Here is a 25,912-nt window from a genome sequence, read left to right as displayed (position 1 = left end):
TGTTGTTATGTATAACCTTTGCCTTGTATATGCTGCAGACATGGATCGATATTCTACTTCAGTTGAGGATTTAGAGACAGATTCTTGTTTCTTGCATTTTCAGGAGATAGGGGCATCTCCTAAAAACATACACCAGCCAGTAGTAGACTTCCTTGTGTCGGGACATCCAGCCCAATCAGCATCGCTGTATGCTTGAAGTTGTATTGTTGCATTTGTCGGAAAGAAGATACCACGGTTGGGAGTGGCCAACAAATATTTAATGATTCGTTGTACTGCTGTAAGATGCAAGTGTCTAGGATTTTGCATGAATTTGCTGACTGTGTGGACAGCAAAAGAGATATCAGGTCTTGTGATGGTGAGGTAGATGAGACTTCCTACCAACTTTCGATATAAAGTTGGGTCTTGTAGAAGGTCACCTTCATCCCGTCTTAACTTTACATTAACTTCCACAGTGGTGAGACCAGCTAGCTTAATTAGATCCTGAGTATATTTGTGCTGAGTGACAAAGATGCCTTTTTGTTGGAATTGTACTTCTAATCCCAAGAAATAAGTGAGCTGTCCAAGATCTTTCATGTGGAAAGTTGTATGCATCAATTGTTTGATTGTAGTGATAGCCTCTTGATCTGAGCCGGTGACGATAATGTCATCCACATAAACAAGGAGAATCACAATTCCTTTGGAGGTCCTTTGTAGAAAAAGAGATGGATCATAGCTACTTTGGATGAAGGAAAAACCAAGTAATGTTGTGCTAAACTTTTCAAACCACACTCTTGGTGCCTGTTTTAATCCATACAAAGAACGTTTTAGCTTACAAACAGTATTAGGTAATACTGAGGGCATACCCGTATGAAGTTTGATGTAAACTTCTTCTTTGAGGTCACCATGAAGGAAGGCATTTTTGACATCTAGCTGGTGAATTGGCTAAGATTCAGATGCAGCAATGGCAATAATAGTCCGCACAGTAGTCATCTTGGCCACCGGCGCAAAGGTCTCTTCATAGTCTAGGCCATATTCTTGCTTATTTCCAAGCACAACCAATCTAGCCTTGTATCGATCGATGGATCCATCTGAACGCAACTTTATAGTGAATACAAATTTACTGCCAAGAGGTTTAACCGATGAAGGACATGGAACAATGTCCCATGTTTGATTTTCCTCTAGTGCAAGAAGTTCAGTCTCTATAGCATCCTGCCAACATTTATGCTCCATTGCCTGTTTATATGAAGAAGGAATAGGAATAGATGCTAAAGTTGCTGTCAAAGATAAAGATTCAGAAACACCATACTTTTCCGGTGGTTTACGAATGCGAGTACTGCGACGTAAAGGGGCAGGTTCTAGTGCATGCACTGGATCAGCAGCCAGAGAATGATCAGAAGGGGCCTTGAAGGGATTAAAGTCTGAATTGGTGGAACAGTCGGACGTCTTTGGTAGACAATGACAGGAGGACGAGCTTGGTCTTCTGCAAAGCTGTTAGGAAACAATGGCAAGACAGATTTGGATGTAAAAGATTGAGTGTCTTGGTTAGTAGCAAAAAAATATGTATCTTCTTGAAAGATGACATTTCTAGAAACCCGAATCCTATGTAAGTGAGGATCATAGCATAAAAAACCTTTTTGATGGGCTGAGTAACCAAGAAAAGCACATTTAACAGATTGAGCTGTGAGTTTGGTGCGTTCTGGTGGCTGAAGATGAACATAACAGACACAACCAAAGGTGCGAAGAGTTGAATAATTGGGTTGCTTATCAAATAACCTTAAGAAAGGGGAATCATTGTGCAAGACTGGAGAAGGTAGCCGATTAATAAGGTGGACAACAGTTGAGAGAGCTTCACACCAAAAATGGGAGGGTACTAAAGAGTCCAACATTAAGGTACGGACAACATCAAGAAGATGGCGGTTTTTTCTTTCAGCTATCCCATTTTGTTGGGGTGCCCCATTGTCAGAACGCAGAGTTTTAATTTTTGATGCAAACTGAGTTTAAACATAGGAATGAAAAAATTGGAATGCAGAGAAAGCTTCAGCTTTAGATCGCAAAAAATAGACCCATGTGAAACGACTATAGTCATCAATAAAAGTGATAAAATATTTGTAATGTGCATGAGATATTACAGGTGTGATGCCCCATAAATCACTGTGAATTATGTCAAAAGGCTGATTTACATTTGATTGATGAACTGGAAATGGTAGAATTTTACTTTTACCAAGTTTACAAGAATTGCAATCAAATTGAACAGCACTAAAAGATGGGAAATGTTTATTGCCAAGAACTCCAGATTTCATTAAGGCATGAAGTACATTCGAATTTGGGTGACCAAGACGCTTATGCCATAATTGAAAATTAACAGTTGCAGAATTACAAGAAATAAAAGGCTGAAAAGAACATGGTGACAACAATGAATAAAGAGGAAAAAGACGTCCAACTTTAGGCCCCTTCGCGATCACCTTCCCTGAGTGTTGATCCTGCACATGACAACCAGACTTTGAGAATTCAACTTTGCAATCATTGTCAACTAATTGACCAACTGAAATAAGGTTACTGGTGAGATCAGGGGAAACATAAACATTGGTAAGAGATGAAGAAATATCACCAATTGCTGTGATAGGTAAATTGTTTCCATCCGCAGTGTGTATTTGTAAATTACCAGAGTAATTTGTAACATTGGTAAGAGAAGCAACATTGTTGGTCATATGATTGGATGCGCCAGAGTCAAAGTACCAAGGAGAGCTGGATAAAGAAACTTTACCTGAAAGACCCAAAGCAGAAAATGCAGAAACAATCATTTGTTGAACCATTTCAGGGGTTAAAGTTGGCACAGAAACAGGTGGATTCTGATCCACAGAAACAGGAGTAGTATAAGAGCCAACAGTGGCAGTGAAGGCTGTTGCATTTCTCCGTGGTGGTCTGATTTGACATTCTTTGATGATGTGACCTTCTTTTTTTCAGTAATTACAGAACTTTTTAGGACAGTTGGAAGCAAAATGTCCATGGCCTTTGCAGCAGAAACATTGGACAGTACTCATGTCTTGACCTCGTGGTTTGGCTTGTACTGCATACGCTACAGGAAGGGAGGCAGATTTCTGGTGTTCCATGTTTGTCTGAGTAAGGAGACGTTGTTCTTCACGAAGCAATTCATTTAGACATTCATCCAAGGAGGGAACAGGAGCCCTGTTCATAAGGTTGGTGCGAATGCCCTCAAAAGTAGATCTCAATTTCATAAGAAATTGATCTCGTTTTGTGGTGTCATGAACATTTTGGACTGCAGTTTGTCCTTCAGTCGACAAATCTTTATAGACAATGTCAGTATATTCAGCCCAAAGATTCATGAAATGAGAATAGAATTCAGAAATTGAGAGACTATCCTGTTGAAAAAGAGAAATTTCATGTTCAAGCTGGAACCTGCGAGCAGTGTTTGTTTGGTTATATATTTTCTTCAAATAGTCCCACATCTTTGCTGCCGTTGTGAAGGGTCTGAGATTGAGGACAATACTAGGCTCAACAGAGCCTATGATTCAAGTCATTACCTGTGCATCTTTGGCCTCCCATTGGGCATGTGCCGCTTGGTGCATAGTTTTGTCAGGAGCAGAATTAGTTCCGTCAACATCACCCCAAAGCTCCTTGCCTTTGACAAAGATCTGGAACTGAAATGCCCAGGTGGAGTAGTTCTTTCCATTAATACGAACAAAAAGAACATCATATTTTTCAGTAGACATGATGCTGAGAAAAATCGTGAGAGGAAAAAAAAAAAAAGAATCGCGACGTGAACAGTACGCGCAAAAGACTAGAACTTGGGAACTCCGAGACTGTGAGCACAACGAAAAATTTAGTAACGAAACCTAGACTGATACCATGTTAAACTTGGAGAAATTGGGATAAAACCTTCTGTTCTCCTTTGGAGAATTCTCATTTAAATAGTATGATATAATTACACAATCATAACTATACAATCATGACCTACAACTAGCTAATTGATTAAGGATATAATTACACAATCATAACCTACAGCTGGCTAATTAATTAAGGATATAATTACAAATCTGCACAAATTATGCCAAATATTCTGCTCATCAATTCTATTGACATATCCTATTATTGCTTCCTTAAGTGTAGAATGCCTTAAGTTGCACATTTTCTATTTAATCTTATAATTTCTATCATTTTTCTCTGTTTAAAATTTATATTGATCACTACCTGACCCTCACTGCTATTGTATAAACTGTTTTGTATATGCATGTACCATGTGTGAATTGAGGCAGAGTACTTAAATGTATTCTTTAAGGAATTTAAGTATGGTTTGGGTTATTACTTTGACTTTGCATCTGAAGTGAACTCTTCAAAATCTTCTTACTATGTGAGCTTATAGCCTTATATAACTATTGTTATCCTTGATTTAAGTCTTTAATTGCTTACTCTGCTTGATTTAAGTCTTTATGTGTTAGCAAAGAGGCTTTTAAATTTGGCATGTAAAAGTTGCCCATCCGGGAATGAGGGTAAGGAGAGACTCATTTATTGACTATACTAGTTTTTATTTGCTTTCCATGCTCAAAACATGAACTTTGTGATAAATACTTTTGCTTATGTTCAGGTTCCACGAGATCAATATTGTTGTCTTAGAGAAAACTTTTAATCCAATCTATTTATTGCAACTTTTCACTTCGGTTGTTGGAATACAATTTTCGCATGTATCAAGTAAAAGTTGTAGCATCCCTGGTTTCTGAAAAATCAAGCAATTATATTGTTTACTATGTTACAGATAGATCCTGTAAACTAATTTATTTATACGCACGTGGTTTTGTTTGGTGTTTGTATTTGTAATCCTTCCATAACAGATTAAGTAGTTATTTTTTTTCTTTTACCTTTTGTAATATATATTTTTTTTAATTTTCATTGTGCTCTGATGGGTCACTGTTATACAATTTATTAAAATTGGAGTTATAGGAGTTCCTTGGCATTCCCTGGATATGTTGCTCAACCTCAACTTGGTACTGGAAATTCTAAAATGACATGGTAAGGATATTTACTTATGAATTTTATCAAATGTTGAATAATATTTGAAGAGCTAATTACGTGGCCAATTCATAAGTTTTAGTGCCTCTGACATGGTTGAAACCTCCTTGTCCCTCTGTTTGTGTATGGTCTCCACTTATAATTTTCTTCAAGAATAACTCTATCAATATGACAATAAATTATGATAACAAATGTTTTCGGAAGGTTTACACAAAAAATGTCACAATAAATCATAATAATTGTATTTATTCATGTCAATTAATGGAAACTTAGAAGTTTACTTATGTGATATTTGGTAATATATTTTTAATTGGTTCTTGTAATTTCTTTTCTATTGATTTCTATGCCAGCATGGAGGAGATTAAATCAGCTTATCAAGATGCTAGTAATAGCTTACCATCACGAAGGCCTGTGATGGAGATGGCAAATCCTTCTTCGTTGGACAATACCATATCACCACTTGGTATGAGATAATCTTCAGCCATCTTTCATATATACAGACAGAGCAAATAGAGTCATTTGATTTTGTTGTAATAAAATTGAAATATTATATAGCTTTTCAAAAGTTATTTTGAAAACAAAATTAATCTAAATCAAACATAGACTTCCATTTTATTTTCCAACGATGAAATAAGAAATATATTTCTCTATCATATATAATTATAAAAATTAAAAATTAATTTGAGTTAAGTTTGAAATATAAATTAAAAGTTTTAAATTTAATTTTTAATAAAATTACGAACCATATATACAATTTAAAAAAAAAAACATAAACTAAAAAAATTAATAGCCCATACATGTCCAAGCACGGTACTAGTAAGAATAATGTAACTTATCTGATAAGACTACACATAAACAAAATGTAACTTATCTGGTACGATGAGATGCTTGATAGTAGAATAGCATAAACATAAATGTTAACATGTAGCAAATTAAAAATAGAAATTAAAGAAAAGGAAAAGGAAAAAGAAAAAGAAAAAGCATGCACATTTATTTATAAAATTGAAAAAATTCTTCTTGTCTTCTCTATTACTATTCACACGTTATATCTTTCACCAACGTGTATCTATTACTATTTGGGCTTGGTACGGGTCCTACTTTATTTTACTTTCAATTCATTAACATGGTCTAATCCTATAGTGTGATCTGTTACATTGCCCCTGCTTGGAAGTCCACGAGGATTAGATTTTGCCGCCCAAGGTGACCAATCAAAACATTATCCGTTTGAAGTTCCTTAGCAAGGATAGGATTGATATCTGCCAGCTGTGTTGGATGCATCTGGTCCACAAATGTGTTTTCTTGAGCGTTGTGCTGTGTCGGTGGGTTATTAATGCTCTGCTTCCTCCTAATGAATGGCACTAGAATACCCTGATTGCCTATCATTGAATAGTTGGACTCTGTTCTGAATGTAAAGGGTGGAACTTTTTTCACTTCATCTTTGTCTTGACTGAGGTCAGTCCCCAACACCAATGCTTTCTAAGGTCCAAATTCCTTTTCCTTTTCCTCAAGTCCCTCTCCCTCTGTCTAACATCTTTGTCTTGTTTAAAAGGTGCTATCTCTTCCGCCCAATAGACGCCAGGACAGGTTCCTTTTCCTTCTTTCTCTTGCTCCTCTCCCTCTCCCTCTCCCTCTCCCTCTCCCAGTCTCAAGTCTTAATTATGTAGTCCAATCAGTAACGATTACTTTTGTCTTCTTGCTCTTCAAAAATGATGCAGGTTGGTTTCTGTTCAAGATGAGTGATATCAACATGCAATATGTCACATCTACCTCCTTTCTACTCTTAAGCTATGCTAAGTACTTAACAACAGCCCATATGGTTGTGAACTGTGGTTGAACCACTCTTACTCCAAAGAGGCTCAGGGCTATAGCACAAAAAAGGTAGAAAAGTAAGACTTTTCACTTATTTTATAGTATGGTGCTTATGTGTATTTCCTTTTTGTTAATTGATCTTGATTTATTTTTGTTTTCTAGGTGGATTACTTGCTAGGAGACAACCCCTTGAAGATGTCCTACATGAAGGATACATCACAAGGGCTCATAGCTGCTGTCCATTGTTGTTCACCCTGGCAAGATCGAATGCTCAGTAGGATTCAATGTGATGAACTCACAATCCCCAAATCCATGACAGAACTTGGTTGAGGCAGACTAGTCATTTGTCTGAGTTACACATGGCTGCTGTATCTAGAATGGGTGACATAGCTGAAGGTTAAAACTTAAAATCGCACTATGGAAGAGAAGGACATAAATGTTTACGGAAATAAATCGATTTTATTTATGTTTATTTGTAAACGATATATTTACTTATATATTTGGGGCTTTTAATTTTTTTTGTTTTTTTGTATAAACGGGCTTTTAATTTTTAATGCAAGATATTTTGAATTTTATTTCTATTATTATTTCTGTTTATTTGGAAATTACATTTAATTTTATATAAATTTGGTGATGTTACATTGAAATGCCTGAATATTTAATCAATTTGAATTTTCAATCAATTAATATTGAGTTTTGTTTAATTATATGAATAAAAATAATATTAAAAAAATTCAAACATTTAATTCAATTTATAAAATATAGCTGAACGTTTAAATTATTCAATCTTATTGCACGGCGGTTTTGTAAGATACAACGTCATTTCAATTTCAATGGCGGTTATTCCGTCGGTTTAAAAAAACCAATGCAGAATAATTTAACGACACCAAATTCTAAGTCGGTTATGAATAGGCCGTAGAATTTAACGATACCCCATATTGTTGTGAACATTTGTTAGCAAAAACAGAAAAACAGACCAAAATAAAGAAAACTCAAACTAATTTGGCCATTAAAAGGAAATTCCCATTAGAAGATTTTTGTTGAGAAAAACTCTCAGCGGTCATCAACTTCTTATGCCTATAAATGGCTTTAAAGAGTTGCCGAATGGTTTGCATTGTCAGTTACGCTGTAATTTCTTTACAAAATCTCTAGAAACAACTTAAAGATAAATCCAAAACACTTAGACGCCCAACAGAAACAAGAATCTTAAGTCTGTGTTGAATTGGCATTAAGTTACGCCAGCTTTTCCATTTCAAAATCTTATATTATAAAAGCAATAAACAACACCTCCATAAGCATTCAAAAATAAAATTGATTATTCTTCCGACAAAGACCAAATCTCCACAATGATCATTTACTCATGTTCTTCTGATCATCTGGTATGCTTTTTCTTCCTTCCAAATTTTAACACTTAATTTGTCTTCTTCAATCTTACTTAATGTGCCTACTTTTTTAGCATATGTTTGTATACACGAAAGAATAACTTTACGTACAAACATTATTCATAACTAATCATGTGATTAATAATGATGGTTTTTCTAATAGGAACACGAAGTTTATCTCTAAATCGTTGATACTTTCATTATCAATACTAGTGTTACTATCAAGCACAACATATTCATTCCAAGGGATAAATGATTTAAATTCATTACAAGGGAAAAATTTGTTAAATTTTGAGTTTCCAAAATCTGACAATGGAGACAAATCATCCCATGAGGACCCCGAAAGTCATATAAAGTCAGCTACTTTTGTGTCTGAAATGTTTGAAATGGAGCCAGGACTAGTTGCGGGGAAAAGTTTTTATGATATTGAATTCCCGAAAGGTCACATTGGAGTCAAGAGTTTTGATGCTGAACTAATTGATGAAGATGGGAACTCTGTACCTTTGTATGAAACATACCTTCACCATTGGTTTGCTATAAGATACATTGAAAATGTTACTGTTGCTAGCATGCGCGGCGGCTCTAAGGTTCGTCCCAAGAATTATGATGGTTTCATTTTCAAGAGGAATCAAGGCATGTGCCACGACTTTATTCTTCCACTTTACTGGGGCTTAGGAGTTGAATCACGAGGAACAACCTCAAACCTTCCAGACCCTTTTGCAGTAGAACTACATAACCCTGCAGAAATTCCAGATGGGTATGAAGAGAGGTGGTTATTAGACATATTGGCCATTGATACACGTGGTACACAAGATAGGAAAGGTTGTACTGATTGCAGATGTGACCTTATGAATCTCCCTAAGGACTTTTATAATGTCACAAAAGGCATTTATGGTGAGCCACTGACCCCCGATTATAAAGGAGGACTCCTATGTTGCAAAGACAACTTAAAATGCAAATTAAGAGAGGGTTTTGAAGGCCCAAAGAGAAAGCTTGCCCTAAGATACAAAATAAGGTGGGTTGACTGGGACGAAAAACAAATTCCTGTTAATTTTTATGTACTTGATTCGACCGATAAAATCAAATCCAATGGTTCAACTTCATTCCATGAGTGTCAGGTAAATATGTTTGTTATCCAATGCATTTTATAATTACACTTTTCAATCTATTAATTTGTTTGGAGTAAGTGAGGATTAAAGATTTATTAATTTGTTACAGGTAGAATTTACTATTCCGGCAAATGGTAGCAAGGACTTTCCTCATGTCCAGAAAACAAAAATTCCAATGCAAAAAGGTGGTTATCTCATTTATGGAACAGCTCATTTGCATTCAGGTGGTATTAATGCAACTCTATATGGAGAGGTACAGATATCTTAAGTATTTCCCATCATTCTTTGTAATTTAAATAATATATATCATTTTGAGAACTGAAATATATATATATGTATATATATATATATATATTGCAATGCATCTTTAATAATACAATTTATATTTTCTATTAATATAGGACGGAAGAACTCTATGTACCTCAATAGCAAAATATGGAACGGGAAATGAAGCCGGAAATGAGAAAGGTTATGCTGTTGGAAGGTCTGTTTGTTATCCAAAACCAGGTTCTATCAGGATTAAGGATGGTGAAATTTTGACACTAGAAGCCAGATACGAAAACGGCTTTCTAACTGGAGCTATGGGACATATGTATATCTATTTGGCAGAACAACTACCACACGATACATTGACATCCTAATTCCTCTTATCTACATATTTGCTTCATGTACTACATATTCCAACAAATCATCGATCATCTTATTCCTTGAGCGAAAAATAATTGGAAAGTTTCTTCCACTTGCTAAAGACAATTATTATTGTACTTTTAATGCGTTATTAATTTTATGATTGTGCGATGTCTTTGTTGTACTATTGACCGTGGATAAACATTTTTTTTCCAGTACAAATTGTGCTATGGTAAACGTTATTACTTACTAGCTATTATGACTCTTTGATGTATAACATTTCTACTACGTGAAATGCTTTTAATAATTGATTTAATTTTCTTTCCTATTTCTCTTTGCAATCTAATAGCGTAAATTATTTTTTTTAAACAATATTGCAAGAGGGTAGCCATCACTTGTCAATTTGTTAGCAAATTTACTAGCCAATTTTGTTCTTCAAAGCTAATTGGTTATCAAATTTGCTCGCACCCTTATAATATATGGATTTGGTTCCTTTAAACGCCGACATAAATTTTAAAGCAAAAATATAGGTTATAACTTTTCATTTGAAAATTGGAAGAAGTAATAATTATCACCAAGTAAGCTTATCACCTCTTATTGCCCCTCTTATAATCGTTGGATGAAATTAAATTAACGGATGTTATTTGATATTAATTTTCTTTCTCTCCAATCGCTTATTCCCCCCTCTATCTTTCTTCTTTCTCTTTCCGTCATGTTTTAATGATTACTATTTAACATTTACTAAAATGGTAGTAAGAAGTGATAAAGAAATTAAAAAATAAAAGAATAATATATAGTTTTATGCGTACATAAATTTTATCACAAGTTTAACAAATGATTTTTTGACTAATGATTATATTTTATAAAGTGCCTTTCTTTTTTAAAAAACAAAATTCAAGAACATACTAATTTACAAGCATTAAATCATGTTATTTTTGCGAGCTAGATTGCAACTCAGATTGTCGTCCTTTGCAGTTGGGGAACAACATTAGGAGCGAAAAGATGATGGAAAAAACAACAAAAATTTAAGTGATTTTGCTATTTAATAATCAATTTAATATTATTTCATATATGTCTTTGCATTTTAACTATTATTATGTCACATCAGTTCAAGTCTGTGTAAATTTTATCAACCCGTAAATGCTTCTCCTCTATTATATCTCGGGTCTAATAATAATGGATATCAATATGCTTTGATGAAGAGTAAAAAGTTGAATTTTTGACGAAGTGCATAACACTTTGATTGTCATTTTTCAACACATACTTTTCTTTCTTGTGACCTAATTCAAACAAGACATTTTTCATTCACAATTTTTCTTCACATGCTTTTATTTTTGCAATATATTTGGCTTCTGCGGCAGACGGGGAAACACATTTGTGGAGCTTAAATGTTAAGATACTTTTAAGATATTCAAGTGTGATGAGTCCTATTGGTTGACAATGGGCTAAGTGAAGTGAATATAAGTGAATGGACTTATGAACCCAATGCTTTAAGGTTTTGGGTTGAGATGTGATGACGGATCCCCTAGGTTTGCCGGTACGCGCTTTTACGTAGCCGGTATCAGTTCTGACGCCAGTTCTCATTATTTTGACTTGAAACTTGACATACTAGTCCTATATATTATTCTAGGAATATTCTCATACTTATTATAATTTTTCGGGATACTTCATCGGTACGCATTTATATAGTGAGGCAGAACCGGTATCTGCATTTTTTTGTGAGAAAAGCGACTTTCAACATTAATATTCACTTATGATAATTATTCAAGCCTTCTCATAATTATTAGGGTCAATTATGGAATTATTTCCTAATTTCACATTTAATTAATTTAAATTCCTAAATTAACGGTGCGGGTTCTTACAGTGGTGGTCCCTTGCCACAGGCTTCTCTTAAACCCTGCCTGATAGTTGTATCAGAGCCAGGTTAGGCTCTAGCTAGCCTTGTGATTGGCTATAGGGAAGGTTAAGTATTTGTGTCTGGGTACTCGGTTGAGTGGAAGCATACCAATAGTGGGTTTCACACTTGAGGGGATATTGTTGACATATTCAAGTGTGATGAGTCTCACATTGGTTGACAATGGGCTAAGTGAAGTGGATATAAGTGGATGGACCCATGAACCAAATGCCTTAAGGTTTTAGGTTGAGATGTGATGTCGGATCCACTTGGTATGATGGTCTAGCCTTAGCCCATTGGTGGTTCTCCCTCGCCATGGGCTCCTCTTGGACCCGCCGACAGATACAACTCCCACTACAAAAGTAACAAAGTATCCTAACGTACTTTCTTTAGTCAGTGTCACCACCTAAACTAGGTTCACTTCCGTGCATGCTTCGAACTCAAGTTTTCCTTTCCTAAACACATAGCGGCCCAATATTCTTTTCTAAGGTTTGCCTAAAACCAGCTTACAAGACTGGAGACATAGGCAATGTCGAGCCTAGCGCAGATCATTGCATGTAGGAGGCTACCAACCACAAATGAATATGACACTTGTAACATCCTAAGGGCTAGCAAGGGAAATGAGTGATCCCCGGTGCAAAAGAGGCACGACCAATGAGCGGCCCACGCCAAATCTTGCAGCTCGGGGTTACATGAATGAATCAAATCAACACTCGTAAGAGAGGGATTTCAGAGACTATGCTAGTATGGGACGGTACAATTGGGGATAACTTGTAAGAATTAATTGGTACTACCTATACTAACAAGATGCATATACTTTTTGGTAGCTCAAAACAGAAGAACTCTATAATAAAATGTAACACCCCGTGTATACCCGGTTTGTTAACATGTTGTAACACCCCGTATATATCCGGTAATGTTATCATACTATCGTATTAAGCTGCGCTTAATTAAAAATGCGGAATATCTTTTTCTTTTCAATTATGAAGTCATTATCATTACCGACTTGCTTATTAATCAATTAATAAAACATCGCATGTATGCCCTTAATCACATGATTCTGACTTACATTAATTAATTACAGAAGTTCAACTTCCTTAAACTAGGGTCCACAAACCCCAAGATCAGTTATGGGTGAACAGTACGCTACTGTTCCTCGCAAACCCAGAATATCCGGATATTCCTCGGGGGCATATCCGGATATGCAATATCCGGATATCTCTCTGGAAATATCCGGATATCAATATCCGGATATCCAGATCCCCATATCCGGATATCCAATATCCGGATATTTTACGAGCAGATATCTGGATATTTCGCGACAGAATGCAGTTTCTGCATTTCGCGAAGATATCCTTCCAAGGTTCCATTTTTAACACTTCCAGAAGCTTAAACATGCATCTTAAGGTCCATTTATGTTCATATGACAGTTGGTTACTTGTTTAATCCATTAAACATACCAAGACATCAACTTTAACCCATTAAACTCATGAACAAGGTTGGTACAACTTACCAAAAGCTTAAACTCAGCAAAAGGGGTGTCCTTGGAGCTTACTACCAACTCCAAAGGTTCTGACTTCAAGGGTGCACGAAAATGCACAACAAGGTGGGTCCTTTCTTCACAAAGGTGACCACTTGGAGCTCCCACCAACAAGAAAAAGCTCCAACCACCCCAAACAAGGAACTCAGCCCCAAAACTCCTCCCCAAACAGTACCTTAACTCAGCAAAACTGAACCTCACCCGACAAGACACTCACTCAAGTGTTTACAAGGTGAAAGAGGAGAAGAAGCAAGTGAAAAGGTGACAACTTGGCCTCCAAATGGTGAAGAGAAGGCAAGGAAGCACCAAGTCAGCAAGGTGGCTCAATATTCAGAGGGAGACTCACGTAGAGGCAGCAATCAAAGACCTAGTATAACACCTCACAATTTTAAATCAAGTAATTAAAATATTAAGTGAGCAGTCAAGTGATGGATTAGTGAAAATCCTAAAGATTAGGCCAAAATACAAAGAAAGGGCAAAACGGTAGTTAGCCAACACGCAACCCTAGGAAGATAAAAATTGAGTAGAAGGTCTTAGATGGTAAAAAAATAACCCTGGAAATGGGTTCAGAACGAAAAATTGAGTGGACAGGCAAGTTTCAGAAAAATCAGTGAATAGTGTTTTTCGCGGGTAAAAATACCGCGGAACGATTGCACCGTAAAACGTGCCGATTGAGTTTTGAGCTCTAGGTTTCAAATATGAGTTAAAAATGGTCTAATGAGTTAGGAAATATGATTTCTTATAATATTCGATGAAATTAAGACAGTTTGGGGAAGCGTGCCAATGGCGCGCATAATAGCTTAAAACAGTGTTTTCTCCGAACGAATGGAGGACTCTTAATTCATCTGATCAAGCCTAATTAAAGGGGAATTGTTAATGTTAAAAATTTGAGTTTCTAAATAGGTTGTGAATTTACGGACGTTTAGTGGAATCGGAGAAAAATTCGGATTAGTTTTAAATCGCGTGAGGTGGCGGTGGGACCCACCCCACTTAAGTGACTTAAGCCACATGTGCTTGGCACTATTCATGCATCACTTTCCTCCCTCTTCTTGCTCAAACCCGCAGCCACCATAGCCCTTCCCCTCCAAGATTTCATTTCACCATAACTTAGCCATTTCTTCACCAAATCCATTGATTCTTGTCTTGAAATTTGATGGAAATGGCCTTCTAAATCCATTGGTGGTACTCCCAAGCCTTGAAAGCCACTAGATTTTGAGAAAAACCCTCCCCAAAGCTGCGGCCCTTTCCTTTAGATTTGTGAAAATGGTGTTGATTGATGCTCCAATGGTGGAGTATGTTTAGGAGGAGCCTTGTGCCAAGCTTTTGGGTGAGTTTCCTTGTGTTCCAATGGTTTGATTTTGTGGTTGAATTTATGAACCCTAAAGAGGGCTTGTTGGATTGATGTGTTTAGAGAGCTCAATTGGAAAATGTTTGTACATGAATGTGTCTTAGAATGATGTGTAGTAGCCATAAATGCAATAAAAATTATTGATGAAAAATGTGAATTTTTAACTTAGAAAATTTTGAGGTTGTCATGACTTTGAGTTTTGAAAATGTGTTAGGATTGGATTGATGAGTTGTTGTATGATTGTATGTTGATATAATAGGATTGTATGAGGTGTGGAATGATTAAAGTTGTATGGAAATTCCTTGGAATGCCATAGGGTAAAATTCGATTCTTTGAGGAAAGATTGAGGAATTGATGTTGAAAAATGATTCGGATGATGATTTGTGTAGTTATATGGTGCTTAGATGGGTTGTGTTGTGCTTGGAGAGTGTTTGAATCAATGGAAAAAAATGAATTGTGTTAGAGACCTAAATGAGCCCAGAATGAAATATTTCGCAAAACGATGCGTAAATGTCGGAAAACGGAAAAACGACGATTGAACTAGCCTCTAAACAACCTAAGGGAGTGTTATAAAATGAGAAAGAAAATTTAGGAAAATAAATCTCAAATTTACACCTACATGGTCGAACCTCCAAGGGGAAAAGGGGTGATTTGGCGATTTTCGCGTTTTGATGTAATTCGACGCGAAAATGACGAACCAGCACTTGAACCGGCCTATTGACAACCTAATGAGACGTAACAAAATGAGAAAGAAAATTTAGAAAAATAAATCTCACATTTACACTACAATGGCCGAACCATCAAGGGAGGATGGGGAGGATTTTTGGGTTTTTTTCATTTTGATACTATTTGACGAGTACTGATGGATGTACGTTATTGTATAGGTTGCCATACGTCGACCTGAATCCCGAATCTTGAATCAGTGAATTGCCCTTGGTCCGGGACCAAGTGGATTGAGGTAAGAAATTGGTTCATTGCATGTGTAATTATAAATTAACATGTATGGGTTGAACTGAGAGTGATTGGGAATGTCCTCTGTGTAGGCATTCCGCTGTGTACCGAGTTGAGGGATAAGCTGCTGCGGAGCTTGTGGAAACACGAATTAAGGTAACCTCTTGGTACTGGGGTTTGTTCCCCTTTTCTGTTCCACCTTGCCAGTTGATGGCAACGGTAGGAAGTGTGTATGAATAGTATAGAACACATGAGCATGCATGCATTATTGCTATGGGTACTGCAGTACCGAGTCTCTGGCCAGTAGACAGTTTTATTAGCCTTCGGGCATTTTCGGACTTCCGCTGGATAGGTCTCCAGGAGGGAGTTCCAGTTGACTGCGTGTCATGGTGTGTGATCCGGGTAGGAGCACACTAGGAATGTCTTTGGCGTTTCGGTTGGTTTGGGCATCATGGTTGTGGTTTCTGTGAACACACCTTGGATGATACCCATAGGCTTATATATGCCGAGGGCGTACGTGGAATTGGGGTTACCATCCCGTATCGTCGTATTTTGTTTTCTTTATATTCCCCATTCTCTAAATCCCTTGCTATATCCCGTTTTCAAAGTGGTTGTTGTATTCTATTGATATGCATCGAAGTGAACCATTGGGTGGAGTTTTCTCCAGAACCTCTTGGTTACAGAGATATATTCGTATATCTCACCCCGTCTCGGGGCATTTATTTCAGGAGGTAGCAGTGGAGCAGGAGCCTCGGGCAAGAGGCCCGCAGAGTGAGCGATGGAGCGTTTCTTATTTTGCATTTTGTTGGCCGTGTGGCCTAGGCTAGACTTAGGGCATGAACATGTCATTTGTATTTATTAGTAGCTTCATTAGCATCTTGTTCATGCCATTTTGCCTAAGTCTAGTAGTGATGTATTTGGTTATGTTGTCTTTTAAATTAAGTTGAAATTTTAGAAGAATGTAATTTGAAGTTTTAGTTTCAAGTTGTAATTTGTAAAGCCATATTGTAATAGTATTGATGCATGTCTAATTATGATGGAAGGGCCTTAGGCCTATTTTAGGTTATGATAATATGTATGATGGAAATATGCATGAAAAAGGTGTTAGTGATTGCAACTACTTAAGAATGATTAATATGGACTCTATGTTTAATAACTATAAACTGGATTGGGTTGTAAGTGCCCCAAGGCGTTGTTGGTCCTTGTGTGTGCCACCCATTGGATTATTACTGTATTATCATGTGTTTATTAGGTACATTTGAGGTTTAAATGATCTTTTACAAATTTGGGATTATTGGAAAAACAAAGGAAACTCTGGCGAATTTTCTGTAGAATTGGCAGATTTTAGGCAAACTTCGGGAGAGCATATCTCCCTCCATAGAGGTCCCCTAGGGACGTGCCATACGCCATTTTGAAGGTTGAGATGTCCTCTACCTTGTGTCAAAATTTAAGGAAAATCTGGGTTGATCTTCGGCCTGAAATAAATAGAGAAACGCGGACTGCTCATGTGCCCCTGCACCTGAGGCAGATTCTGGACCGGATTTGGGAAATTAATTCCCGCTTCTTTTCTCAGTCAAATTGAGTGTGTGATATATCAAAATGAAGTTTGAGATGTCTAGTTTGTAGGATAAAAATTTGAGAGTACTTGGTTGAGGGGATTGAGTTCAGTAATTCGAGCAATGTGAGTGGTTTGGAGCTGTTTTTGGGGTTGTTTGGGCTAATTGCTTATCCAACTTCAAACGGCGATAACCGGAGCAAATGAGCTCCGAATTGAGCGTATGTTAGCTTGTTAAAAAGGGAATTAAGTAACACAAAGATATAATCTGAGAAGAAGGGTTGGTTGCGATCGGTTTGGTCGCAGAAAAACTTAGAGTGAAACATGTTCGAATTGGTAAAAAACGTAAAGTTGGAAATTGGCTAAGTGAGTTTATGGGAACTCCTTAGTAACTTATAATAAGTAACGTAAGTGATAAAAATAGTTTAAATAAGTCTTCCGTAAGAGCTTACGGTTACGGTCACAGCTTTTAATTATTACGCCTTTTTATGTTTTAAATGCTCGCGTAATAATCGGAAAAAAATTTATTCGCGTTTTATAAATGAACTGCTGTGATTGTAACTGCGCTTAATATCATAATTAATGTTAACAATACCGGTACGTAACGGGCTGTTACATTTTATGGTATCAGAGCAGTTTTGTTAGGGAACTCTGATAATGTATATATAGTTGTGTTGTGTGTTGCATAGTTGTATGTAGATTCTTATCGATTACTGCATATGTGATTCCTTAGTGTGGGTCTGATCAACCCATTCCTTTGTGTTACATGCGTAGTCATCGTAAGAAGCCTGCGTGGCAACCTTGGAGCACCAAATGTAAGTCCTTAGCCTGATGTTGTGGATGCAGTGTTGACTGCTCCATGGACAAGAGATGACAGTAAGTAAAATATGAATATTATAGGACTTCAGGGAAACATACTTAAATGTTTTGTCTGACCTTGTAGATGAAATTTATAAAGCTGGATTGTAAGTGAAAGTTGTAAACAAATCTATGATATGTACGGTATTGCATGGATGAACCTTGTAGTACCATGAATAATAAAGATATATAATTGAGATGAGTCCATAGTATGGAAAAGGTATTGGTGAAGCTTCCAAGTATATGTGTTGTATAGTAAAAACAATTATGTCCAGGTGGACGTGGTGGAGGGACTTCATCAAGGTGGAAGATTAGAACCTGTTGGGTTATTGAAAATGATGAACAGATATGCTTAGGCATGAGTTTGAATATTTTATGTTGACTAGAAGTTATAAGTCCTTGATGGATGATGTACACTTAAACAAATTGAGATGGTTCATGCAGAGAAATAAATAGAATAATTGATGATTAATCCTATGGGATTTGACCACTTGAAATTATAATGCTGGTCAATTGTTAAATTGAGATATATTGAAATATGGGATTTAAACTCATAAGGAGGTAGTGCTGATTAAACATAGGCGAGACGAATTAATTATGTATTATATGTATAAGGAAGAAGTTGAGAGAATCGCCATGGATGGCATTGAACAAGGTTCATTGAGAGTATGATTGTCCGTAACGGAATAATGGTTTAGCTTGACCGATATGCCATGAAGGAAACAAATATGACTATATGTGTGCGTTAATGTGTGGAATTCTCCTTGGAAATGGCTACTATGTAGAGATTCAGGTGTTACGAAGCATAAGAGGATTGATCCATGATGGAGGTCTCTTGGAAATCTCAGAGAATGAATATCGTAATTTAAATGGCCTAATTACTTGTGGATGTTGTAATGCATTGTGAATAATACCTAATGGCCTGATGGCCAGTATACCTATTCTGATGAATAAACGGATAATAATCCAGTGATGGCCTAAGTGCCAGTATACATATATATGTATGTACACCTTGTGATGGCCTGAGCGCCTAATTATCCGTGTTGAGGTAAATTATTAAATTTTTTGTAAAAGGACAATGAGGCCGAATGAAATCCCCGATGATGGGAAGTATCTGAAGAGATTGTATGATTAGAGAATGAGCTAATGTACAACCTGATGGGAAATCATGTGATTAGTGTATGAACTAAGTTACAATAAAGTGTGGAATTATGTGTTTAGCAAAAGAGCTAATGTGTAATGTCAAAACAAAAATGATAAGATTAGTTAATGAGTTGAGGTATAAGTGTTAGTGCAAGGATTGATATAATTTTCCAGTGCACGGATTGAGGTGAAATTAGTCTTTTGTGATAGGACGAATATGTTTAGAAGATCCCTGTGTGATGGGAAGTATATGTGAGATGTGTACAGAACTTTGAGAAAATTCTTGATTCACGGAATAGAGATTATGTTATGAACTATGCCAAGTGAATAGTCAAAGTAAAAGAGAAAACAATCTGTGAGAAGAATAAGCAAGGAAGAGATAATGGACTATGGATTTGAACAATAACATGACAGAAGGAACTATTGAGAGTTAAGAAATGTGTATGAAATTACGAAGAGAATGTGAATTATTATAATAGTGACTTACATGTAAACTATCAGTGAGAAGAATGAAATGAGAGAGTAAAATGAATTGACTTATATATATAACAGGTGTATATTATACCATTATTACTATGGTTATAGGGATAGCCCCATGTGAATATACCAAAGATATTTTGTTGTTATATACAGAGTGATACAGACACCAAATGGACTGGGTCCATGTGTGATCTGGAGTGTACGGAGTACCAGTTTTGCCGTTATATACGGATATGTTATAAGTATGAACTCCCCTGTGTACTGGGTACACGTTTGCTGTTGTATACAGATGTGATGTAAATATGAACTCCTCTATGCACTAGGTGCACGTTATGAGACTTGATATTACCATCTCTGTGCGGCTTATGTGCCCGAAGTGTGTAGCCATCTCCGTGCGGATTATGTTCCCGGAGACTATTATTATGTTATACGAGTAATATGAGATGAGGAAGTATCCCGCAGTGATGAGACTGCTATTATAGTTGAATTGATCTACATAAGTGCACAAATAAGAAACGTTGGGAATACTAATAGAACACAGTCAACAGGTGGTAGGTTATCATTACTGCATGGATTATATGGGTGGATTCTCTGATCGGTGGGTCATTACATCTGGGGCCCTGAGGACAGCAAGAGCTCGAGCGGTTAAAACCTGTGAATGTTGTTACCCACTGTATTGAGAGAGTTCTTCCATGTGATTAACGCAAAATATGAGGTCAGATATTTGTAAATGGACAATAGTATGTCAGAATTGGATACAAGAGGTGAGGCATAGTGTGTAAATTTTTTTGAAGTGTGATAGTGAAACACTATTGTGGGTGTAAAGTAAGTTTGATGAAATAATTTCGGCTCCAAGTGAGGTAGTAAATTTGTTGGAATTCTCGTCTTATGATGAAAGAGATAATAACGAGATTGATGTTGACAGATTGAGTGAGTGTCCTTCTAGGAAGGCTGGTAATGATCAAGAGTTCAGGTTAAAACGGTGAATTATTAGCCCTTATAGAAGGTAAATTGTCATGGAATCAAGCGCGAATGTGTAATAATAGTTGGAAACTGGAATTGCGATCGGTTGCCTAAAAGTTGATAGCTTGGTTGTACTGATAGAGTGGATTGAGGAGTGTTATATATAATCGCATATGCCACTTATGGTGGAAAGTGTGTGGAAAATGCACAATGATAATATTGTTTTGGTTAAGTATTAATGAGGTATGACTGAGTGTTTGTGGTAGCTTTGAATATTCTGAGAGATTGAGATACCAATCGGTGGGGAATTGTATAAGTAGTGGCAAGGATGGATTTAGTTTTATGTGACTTGATAATTAAGTTTCAAAGATTCCTATAGAACGAGACTTGCATGTGAGAGACATGGCATTTTAAGGGTCCATCAGTTAGTAGTGAAATGGCTTGGTGTGGTTGATTGATTCGAACAACCAAGATGATTGGTGAAAGTTGGTGAAAACTGTAAGGTGATGTTATATTGAGTTTGACATTCAGGATTAAATGACGATGATTACGAAAAAGTGGTATAAATAAGTTGAACATATGGTTAAGTTGCAACGTCGGAGTGGAATAAAAGTTGAAAATAGTTAGTGGGAGAAAATATTAAGCATGAGGCCTTGATGTGGAGGTCATTGATGAGTGTTGTGTTTAGACTGTGAGAGGTCTAAGTATGGAGTTGAGCTGGTTGAGTTGGTAAAGTTGAGATGGTTAAGCTAATAAAGAGTTTAACAATGAGTGTAAATTATGAATATGAGTTTGTAGATGGAAAAATTTCATGAGTATTTGTGGTCGAAAGGCCTTATAGGGCTAATCAAAAATATAAACTAGTATAAGTATTGCTAGTTTCGTATCACAAAGAGAAAGATATAGTTGTGAGTACCTAAAAAGAGGTGAAGACACGTGACAAGGAAAAATAAAGTATATGAGTATAGAATTTAATGTGAGTCAGAATTGAAGGACACGACAAAGTGCCTTTGAAACTAGAAAGTATGTGCTTGGGTGGAAACCAAGAAAACAACGAAATGATAAGAGTAGTAACAGTAGTGGAAAGAAATGGTTGTTGGGGTACTGTCAGAACAATGAGGACAACGAAAAAAGTTAAGTACTAAAGAACGTGTGAGTTGGAAATACTCCAGGAATAACTAGTGAATGTGCATGAAAGCGATTAGATGCTTTTGAGAACGACCATGGTTCAGAAAGATGGATAAGGATGAGAATGAGGTAAATTGATACCGACAAATCCGTAATATGGTTATATTATTACCTACAAATCAGCGAAAGAGAAACGGTAAACCAGAGAAAGTTTAAAGTATTGTGAATTAAAATGTCACAGAACCATGAGAGACAAGTGATTGTGAAGGATCAAAGGATAATAAGTATCATAAAAAGGAGATCATGTTGTTGATAAAAGTAATGTGGTAAAGGAACACACTTGAGGAGGCTACTTGGGAGCGGGAGGATGAGATTCTCCGGCTATATCCTGAGTTAGCGGACAAGTATGATTTAATTTTGCGGACAAAATTCTAAAAAGTTGGGGTGAATATAACACCTCACAATTTTAAATCAAGTAATTAAAATATTAAGTGAGCAGTCAAGTGATGGATTAGTGAAAATCCTAAAAATTAGGCCAAAATACAAAGAAAGGGCAAAACGGTAATTAGTCAACACGCAACCCTAGGAAGATAAAAATTGAGTAGAAGGTCTTAGATGGTAAAAAATAACCCTGGAAATGGGTTCAGAACGAAAAATTGAGTGGACAGGCAAGTTTCAAAAAAATCAGTGAATAGTGTTTTTCGCGGGTAAAAATACCGCGGAACGATTGCACCGTAAAACGTGCCGATTGAGTTTTGAGCTCTAGGTTTCAAATATGAGTTAAAAATGGTCTAATGAGTTAGGAAATATGACTTCTTATAATATTCGATGAAATTAAGACAGTTTGGGGAAGCGTGCCAATGGCGCGCATAATAGCTTAAAACAGTGTTTTCTCCGAACGAATGGAGGACTCTTAATTCATCTGATCAAGCCTAATTAAAGGGGAATAGTTAATGTTAAAAATTTGAGTTTCTAAATAGGTTGTGAATTTACGGACGTTTAGTGGAATCAGAGGAAAATTCGGATTAGTTTTAAATCGCGTGAGGTGGCGGTGGGACCCACCCCACTTAAGTGACTTAAGCCACATGTGCTTGGCACTATTCATGCATCACTTTCCTCCCTCTTCTTGCTCAAACCCGCAGCCACCATAGCCCTTCCCCTCCAAGATTTCATTTCACCATAACTTAGCCATTTCTTCACCAAATCCATTGATTCTTGTCTTGAAATTTGATGGAAATGGTCTTCTAAATCCATTGGTGGTACTCCCAAGCCTTGAAAGCCACTAGATTTTGAGAAAAACCCTCCCCAAAGCTGCGGCCCTTTCCTTTAGATTTGTGAAAATGGTGTTGATTGATGCTCCAATGGTGGAGTATGTTTAGGAGGAGCCTTGTGCCAAGCTTTTGGGTGAGTTTCCTTGTGTTCCAATGGTTTGATTTTGTGGTTGAATTTATGAACCCTAAAGAGGGCTTGTTGGATTGATGTGTTTAGAGAGCTCAATTGGAAAATGTTTGTACATGAATGTGTCTTAGAATGATGTGTAGTAGCCATAAATGCAATAAAAATTATTGATGAAAAATGTGAATTTTTAACTTAGAAAATTTTGAGGTTGTCATGACTTTGAGTTTTGAAAATGTGTTAGGATTGGATTGATGAGTTGTTGTATGATTGTATGTTGATATAATAGGATTGTATGAGGTGTGGAATGATTAAAGTTGTATGGAAATTCCTTGGAATGCCATAGGGTAAAATTCGATTCTTTGAGGAAAGATTGAGGAATTGATGTTGAAAAATGATTCAGATGATGATTTGTGTAGTTATATGGTGCTTAGATGGGTTGTGTTGTGCTTGGAGAGTGTTTGAGTCAATGGAAAAAAATGAATTGTGTTAGAGACCTAAATGAGCCCAGAATGAAATATTTCGCAAAACGATGCGTAAATGTCGGAAAACGGAAAAACGACGATTGAACTAGCCTCTAAACAACCTAAGGGAGTGTTATAAAATGAGAAAGAAAATTTAGGAAAATAAATCTCAAATTTACACCTACATGGCCGAACCTCCAAGGGGAAAAGGGGTGATTTGGCGATTTTCACGTTTTGATGTAATTCGACGCGAAAATGACGAACCGGCACTTGAACCGGCCTATTGACAACCTAATGAGACGTAACAAAATGAGAAAGAAAATTTAGAAAAATAAATCTCACATTTACACTACAATGGCCGAACCATCAAGGGAGGATGGGGAGGATTTTTGTGTTTTTGCATTTTGATACTATTTGACGAGTACTGATGGATGTACGTTATTGTATAGGTTGCCGTACGTCGACCTGAATCCCGATTCTTGAATCAGTGAATTGCCCTTGGTCCGGGACCAAGTGGATTGAGGTAAGAAATTGGTTCATTGCATGTGTAATTATAAATTAACATGTATGGGTTGAACTGAGAGTGATTGGGAATGTCCTCTGTGTAGGCATTCCGCTGTGTACCGAGTTGAGGGATAAGCTGCTGCGGAGCTTGTGGAAACACGAATTAAGGTAACCTCTTGGTACTGGGGCTTGTTCCCCTTTTCTGTTCCACCTTGCCAGTTGATGGCAACGGTAGGAAGTGTGTATGAATAGTATAGAACACATGAGCATGCATGCATTATTGCTATGGGTACTGCAGTACCGAGTCTCTGGCCAGTAGACAGTTTTATTAGCCTTCGGGCATTTTCGGACTTCCGCTGGATAGGTCTCCAGGAGGGAGTTCCAGTTGACTGCGTGTCATGGTGTGTGATCCGGGTAGGAGCACACTAGGAATGTCTTTGGCGTTTCGGTTGGTTTGGGCATCATGGTTGTGGTTTCTGTGAACACACCTTGGATGATACCCATAGGCTTATATATGCCGAGGGCGTACGTGGAATTGGGGTTACCTAGGGAGATTTTAGGCAAACTTCGGGAGAGCATATCTCCCTCCATAGAGGTCCCCTAGGGACGTGCCATACGCCATTTTGAAGGTTGAGATGTCCTCTACCTTGTGTCAAAATTTAAGGAAAATCTGGGTTGATTTTCGGCCTGAAATAAATAGAGAAACGCGGACTGCTCATATGCCCCTGCACCTGAGGCAGATTCTGGACCGGATTTGGGAAATTAATTCCCGCTTCGTTTCTCAGTGAAATTGAGTGTGTGATATATCAAAATGAAGTTTGAGATGTCTAGTTTGTAGGATAAAAATTTGAGAGTACTTGGTTGAGGGGATTGAGTTCAGTAATTCGAGCAATGTGAGTGGTTTGGAGCTGTTTTTGGGGTTGTTTGGGCTAATTGCTTATCCAACTTCAAACGGCGATAACCGGAGCAAATGAGCTCCGAATTGAGCGTATGTTAGCTTGTTCAAAAGGGAATTAAGTAACACAAAGATATAATCTGAGAAGAAGGGTTGGTTGCGATCGGTTTGGTCGCAGAAAAACTTAGAGTGAAACATGTTCGAATTGGTAAAAAACGTAAAGTTCGAAATTGGCTAAGTGAGTTTATGGGAACTCCTTAGTAACTTATAATAAGTAACGTAAGTGATAAAAATAGTTTAAATAAGTCTTCCGCAAGAGCTTACGGTTACGGTCACAGCTTTTAATTATTACGCCTTTTTATGTTTTAAATGCTCGCGTAATAATCGGAAAAAAATCTATTCGCGTTTTATAAATGAACTGCTGTGATTGGATTTGCGCTTAATATCATAATGAATGTTAACAATACCGGTACGTAACGGGCTGTTACACCTAGGATCATGTGCACTAAGCTTATATAGTCACTTAACCAATTAACACACAGTATTAACTTTAATTGCTACGCTTAGCATTTTAATGCCAAACTCAGGACTCTTAATCTACTCAATTTTACTAGAATTATCATATTTTTCTTATAATTTTTTGAGCACCTTTCCGGTACGCGCTTTTCATAGCCAGTATCAGTTTCTGGCACCAGTTCTCATTATTTTTACTTCAAACTCGTTTTACAAGTCTTACATATTATTCTAGTAATTATCATGAACTTATTATAATTTTCCGAAATACTTTTTCGGTACGCATTTATACCGACTAGCAGAACCGGTATCTGCACTTTTCTTCCGAAAAGAGACTTTCAGCATTCTTA

General features: G+C 36.8%; 1 protein-coding gene and 1 long non-coding RNA gene across 3 annotated transcripts; both read left to right on the top strand.

Annotated features, from left to right (window-relative positions):
- The first annotated feature begins 6,360 nt into the window (after window positions 1-6,360).
- Window positions 6,361-7,394, top strand: LOC133315456 (uncharacterized). 2 transcript variants are annotated; one of them, XR_009752086.1, is made up of 4 exons: window positions 6,361-6,456; window positions 6,554-6,588; window positions 6,720-6,882; window positions 6,976-7,394. It is a non-coding gene; the product is annotated as an uncharacterized LOC133315456 (long non-coding RNA). The 2 variants fall into 2 exon arrangements; XR_009752085.1 differs by having other exon boundaries at window positions 6,380-6,588.
- Window positions 7,395-8,581: 1,187 nt separating this feature from the next.
- LOC133315453 (uncharacterized) lies at window positions 8,582-9,945 on the top strand. Its single transcript, XM_061517081.1, has 3 exons — window positions 8,582-9,313; window positions 9,414-9,557; window positions 9,706-9,945. The coding sequence occupies exons 1-3, from the start codon at window positions 8,582-8,584 to the stop codon at window positions 9,943-9,945; spliced, it is 1,116 nt and encodes a 371-aa protein (XP_061373065.1).
- The last annotated feature ends 15,967 nt before the right edge of the window (window positions 9,946-25,912 follow it).

Source organism: Gastrolobium bilobum, unplaced genomic scaffold (assembly GCF_033153095.1).
Source record: "Gastrolobium bilobum isolate Gb01-03AN ecotype WA unplaced genomic scaffold, APGP_CSIRO_Gbil_v1 utg74956, whole genome shotgun sequence".
Classification (NCBI taxonomy): Eukaryota; Viridiplantae; Streptophyta; class Magnoliopsida; order Fabales; family Fabaceae; genus Gastrolobium; species Gastrolobium bilobum.
Note: the sequence above shows the minus strand (reverse complement) of the source record. Positions and strands in the feature narration are given on the sequence as shown.

What these genes read in the sequence shown, in the direction of transcription:
- LOC133315453 (XM_061517081.1), top strand. Translation starts at nt 8,582, where the DNA reads ATGGAGCCAGGACTAGTTGCGGGGAAAAGTTTTTATGATATTGAATTC. An exon ending in CTTCATTCCATGAGTGTCAG is followed by an intron (nt 9,314 to 9,413) that starts GTAAATATGTTT and finishes AATTTGTTACAG; the next exon opens with GTAGAATTTACTATTCCGGC. An exon ending in ATGCAACTCTATATGGAGAG is followed by an intron (nt 9,558 to 9,705) that starts GTACAGATATCT and finishes CTATTAATATAG; the next exon opens with GACGGAAGAACTCTATGTAC.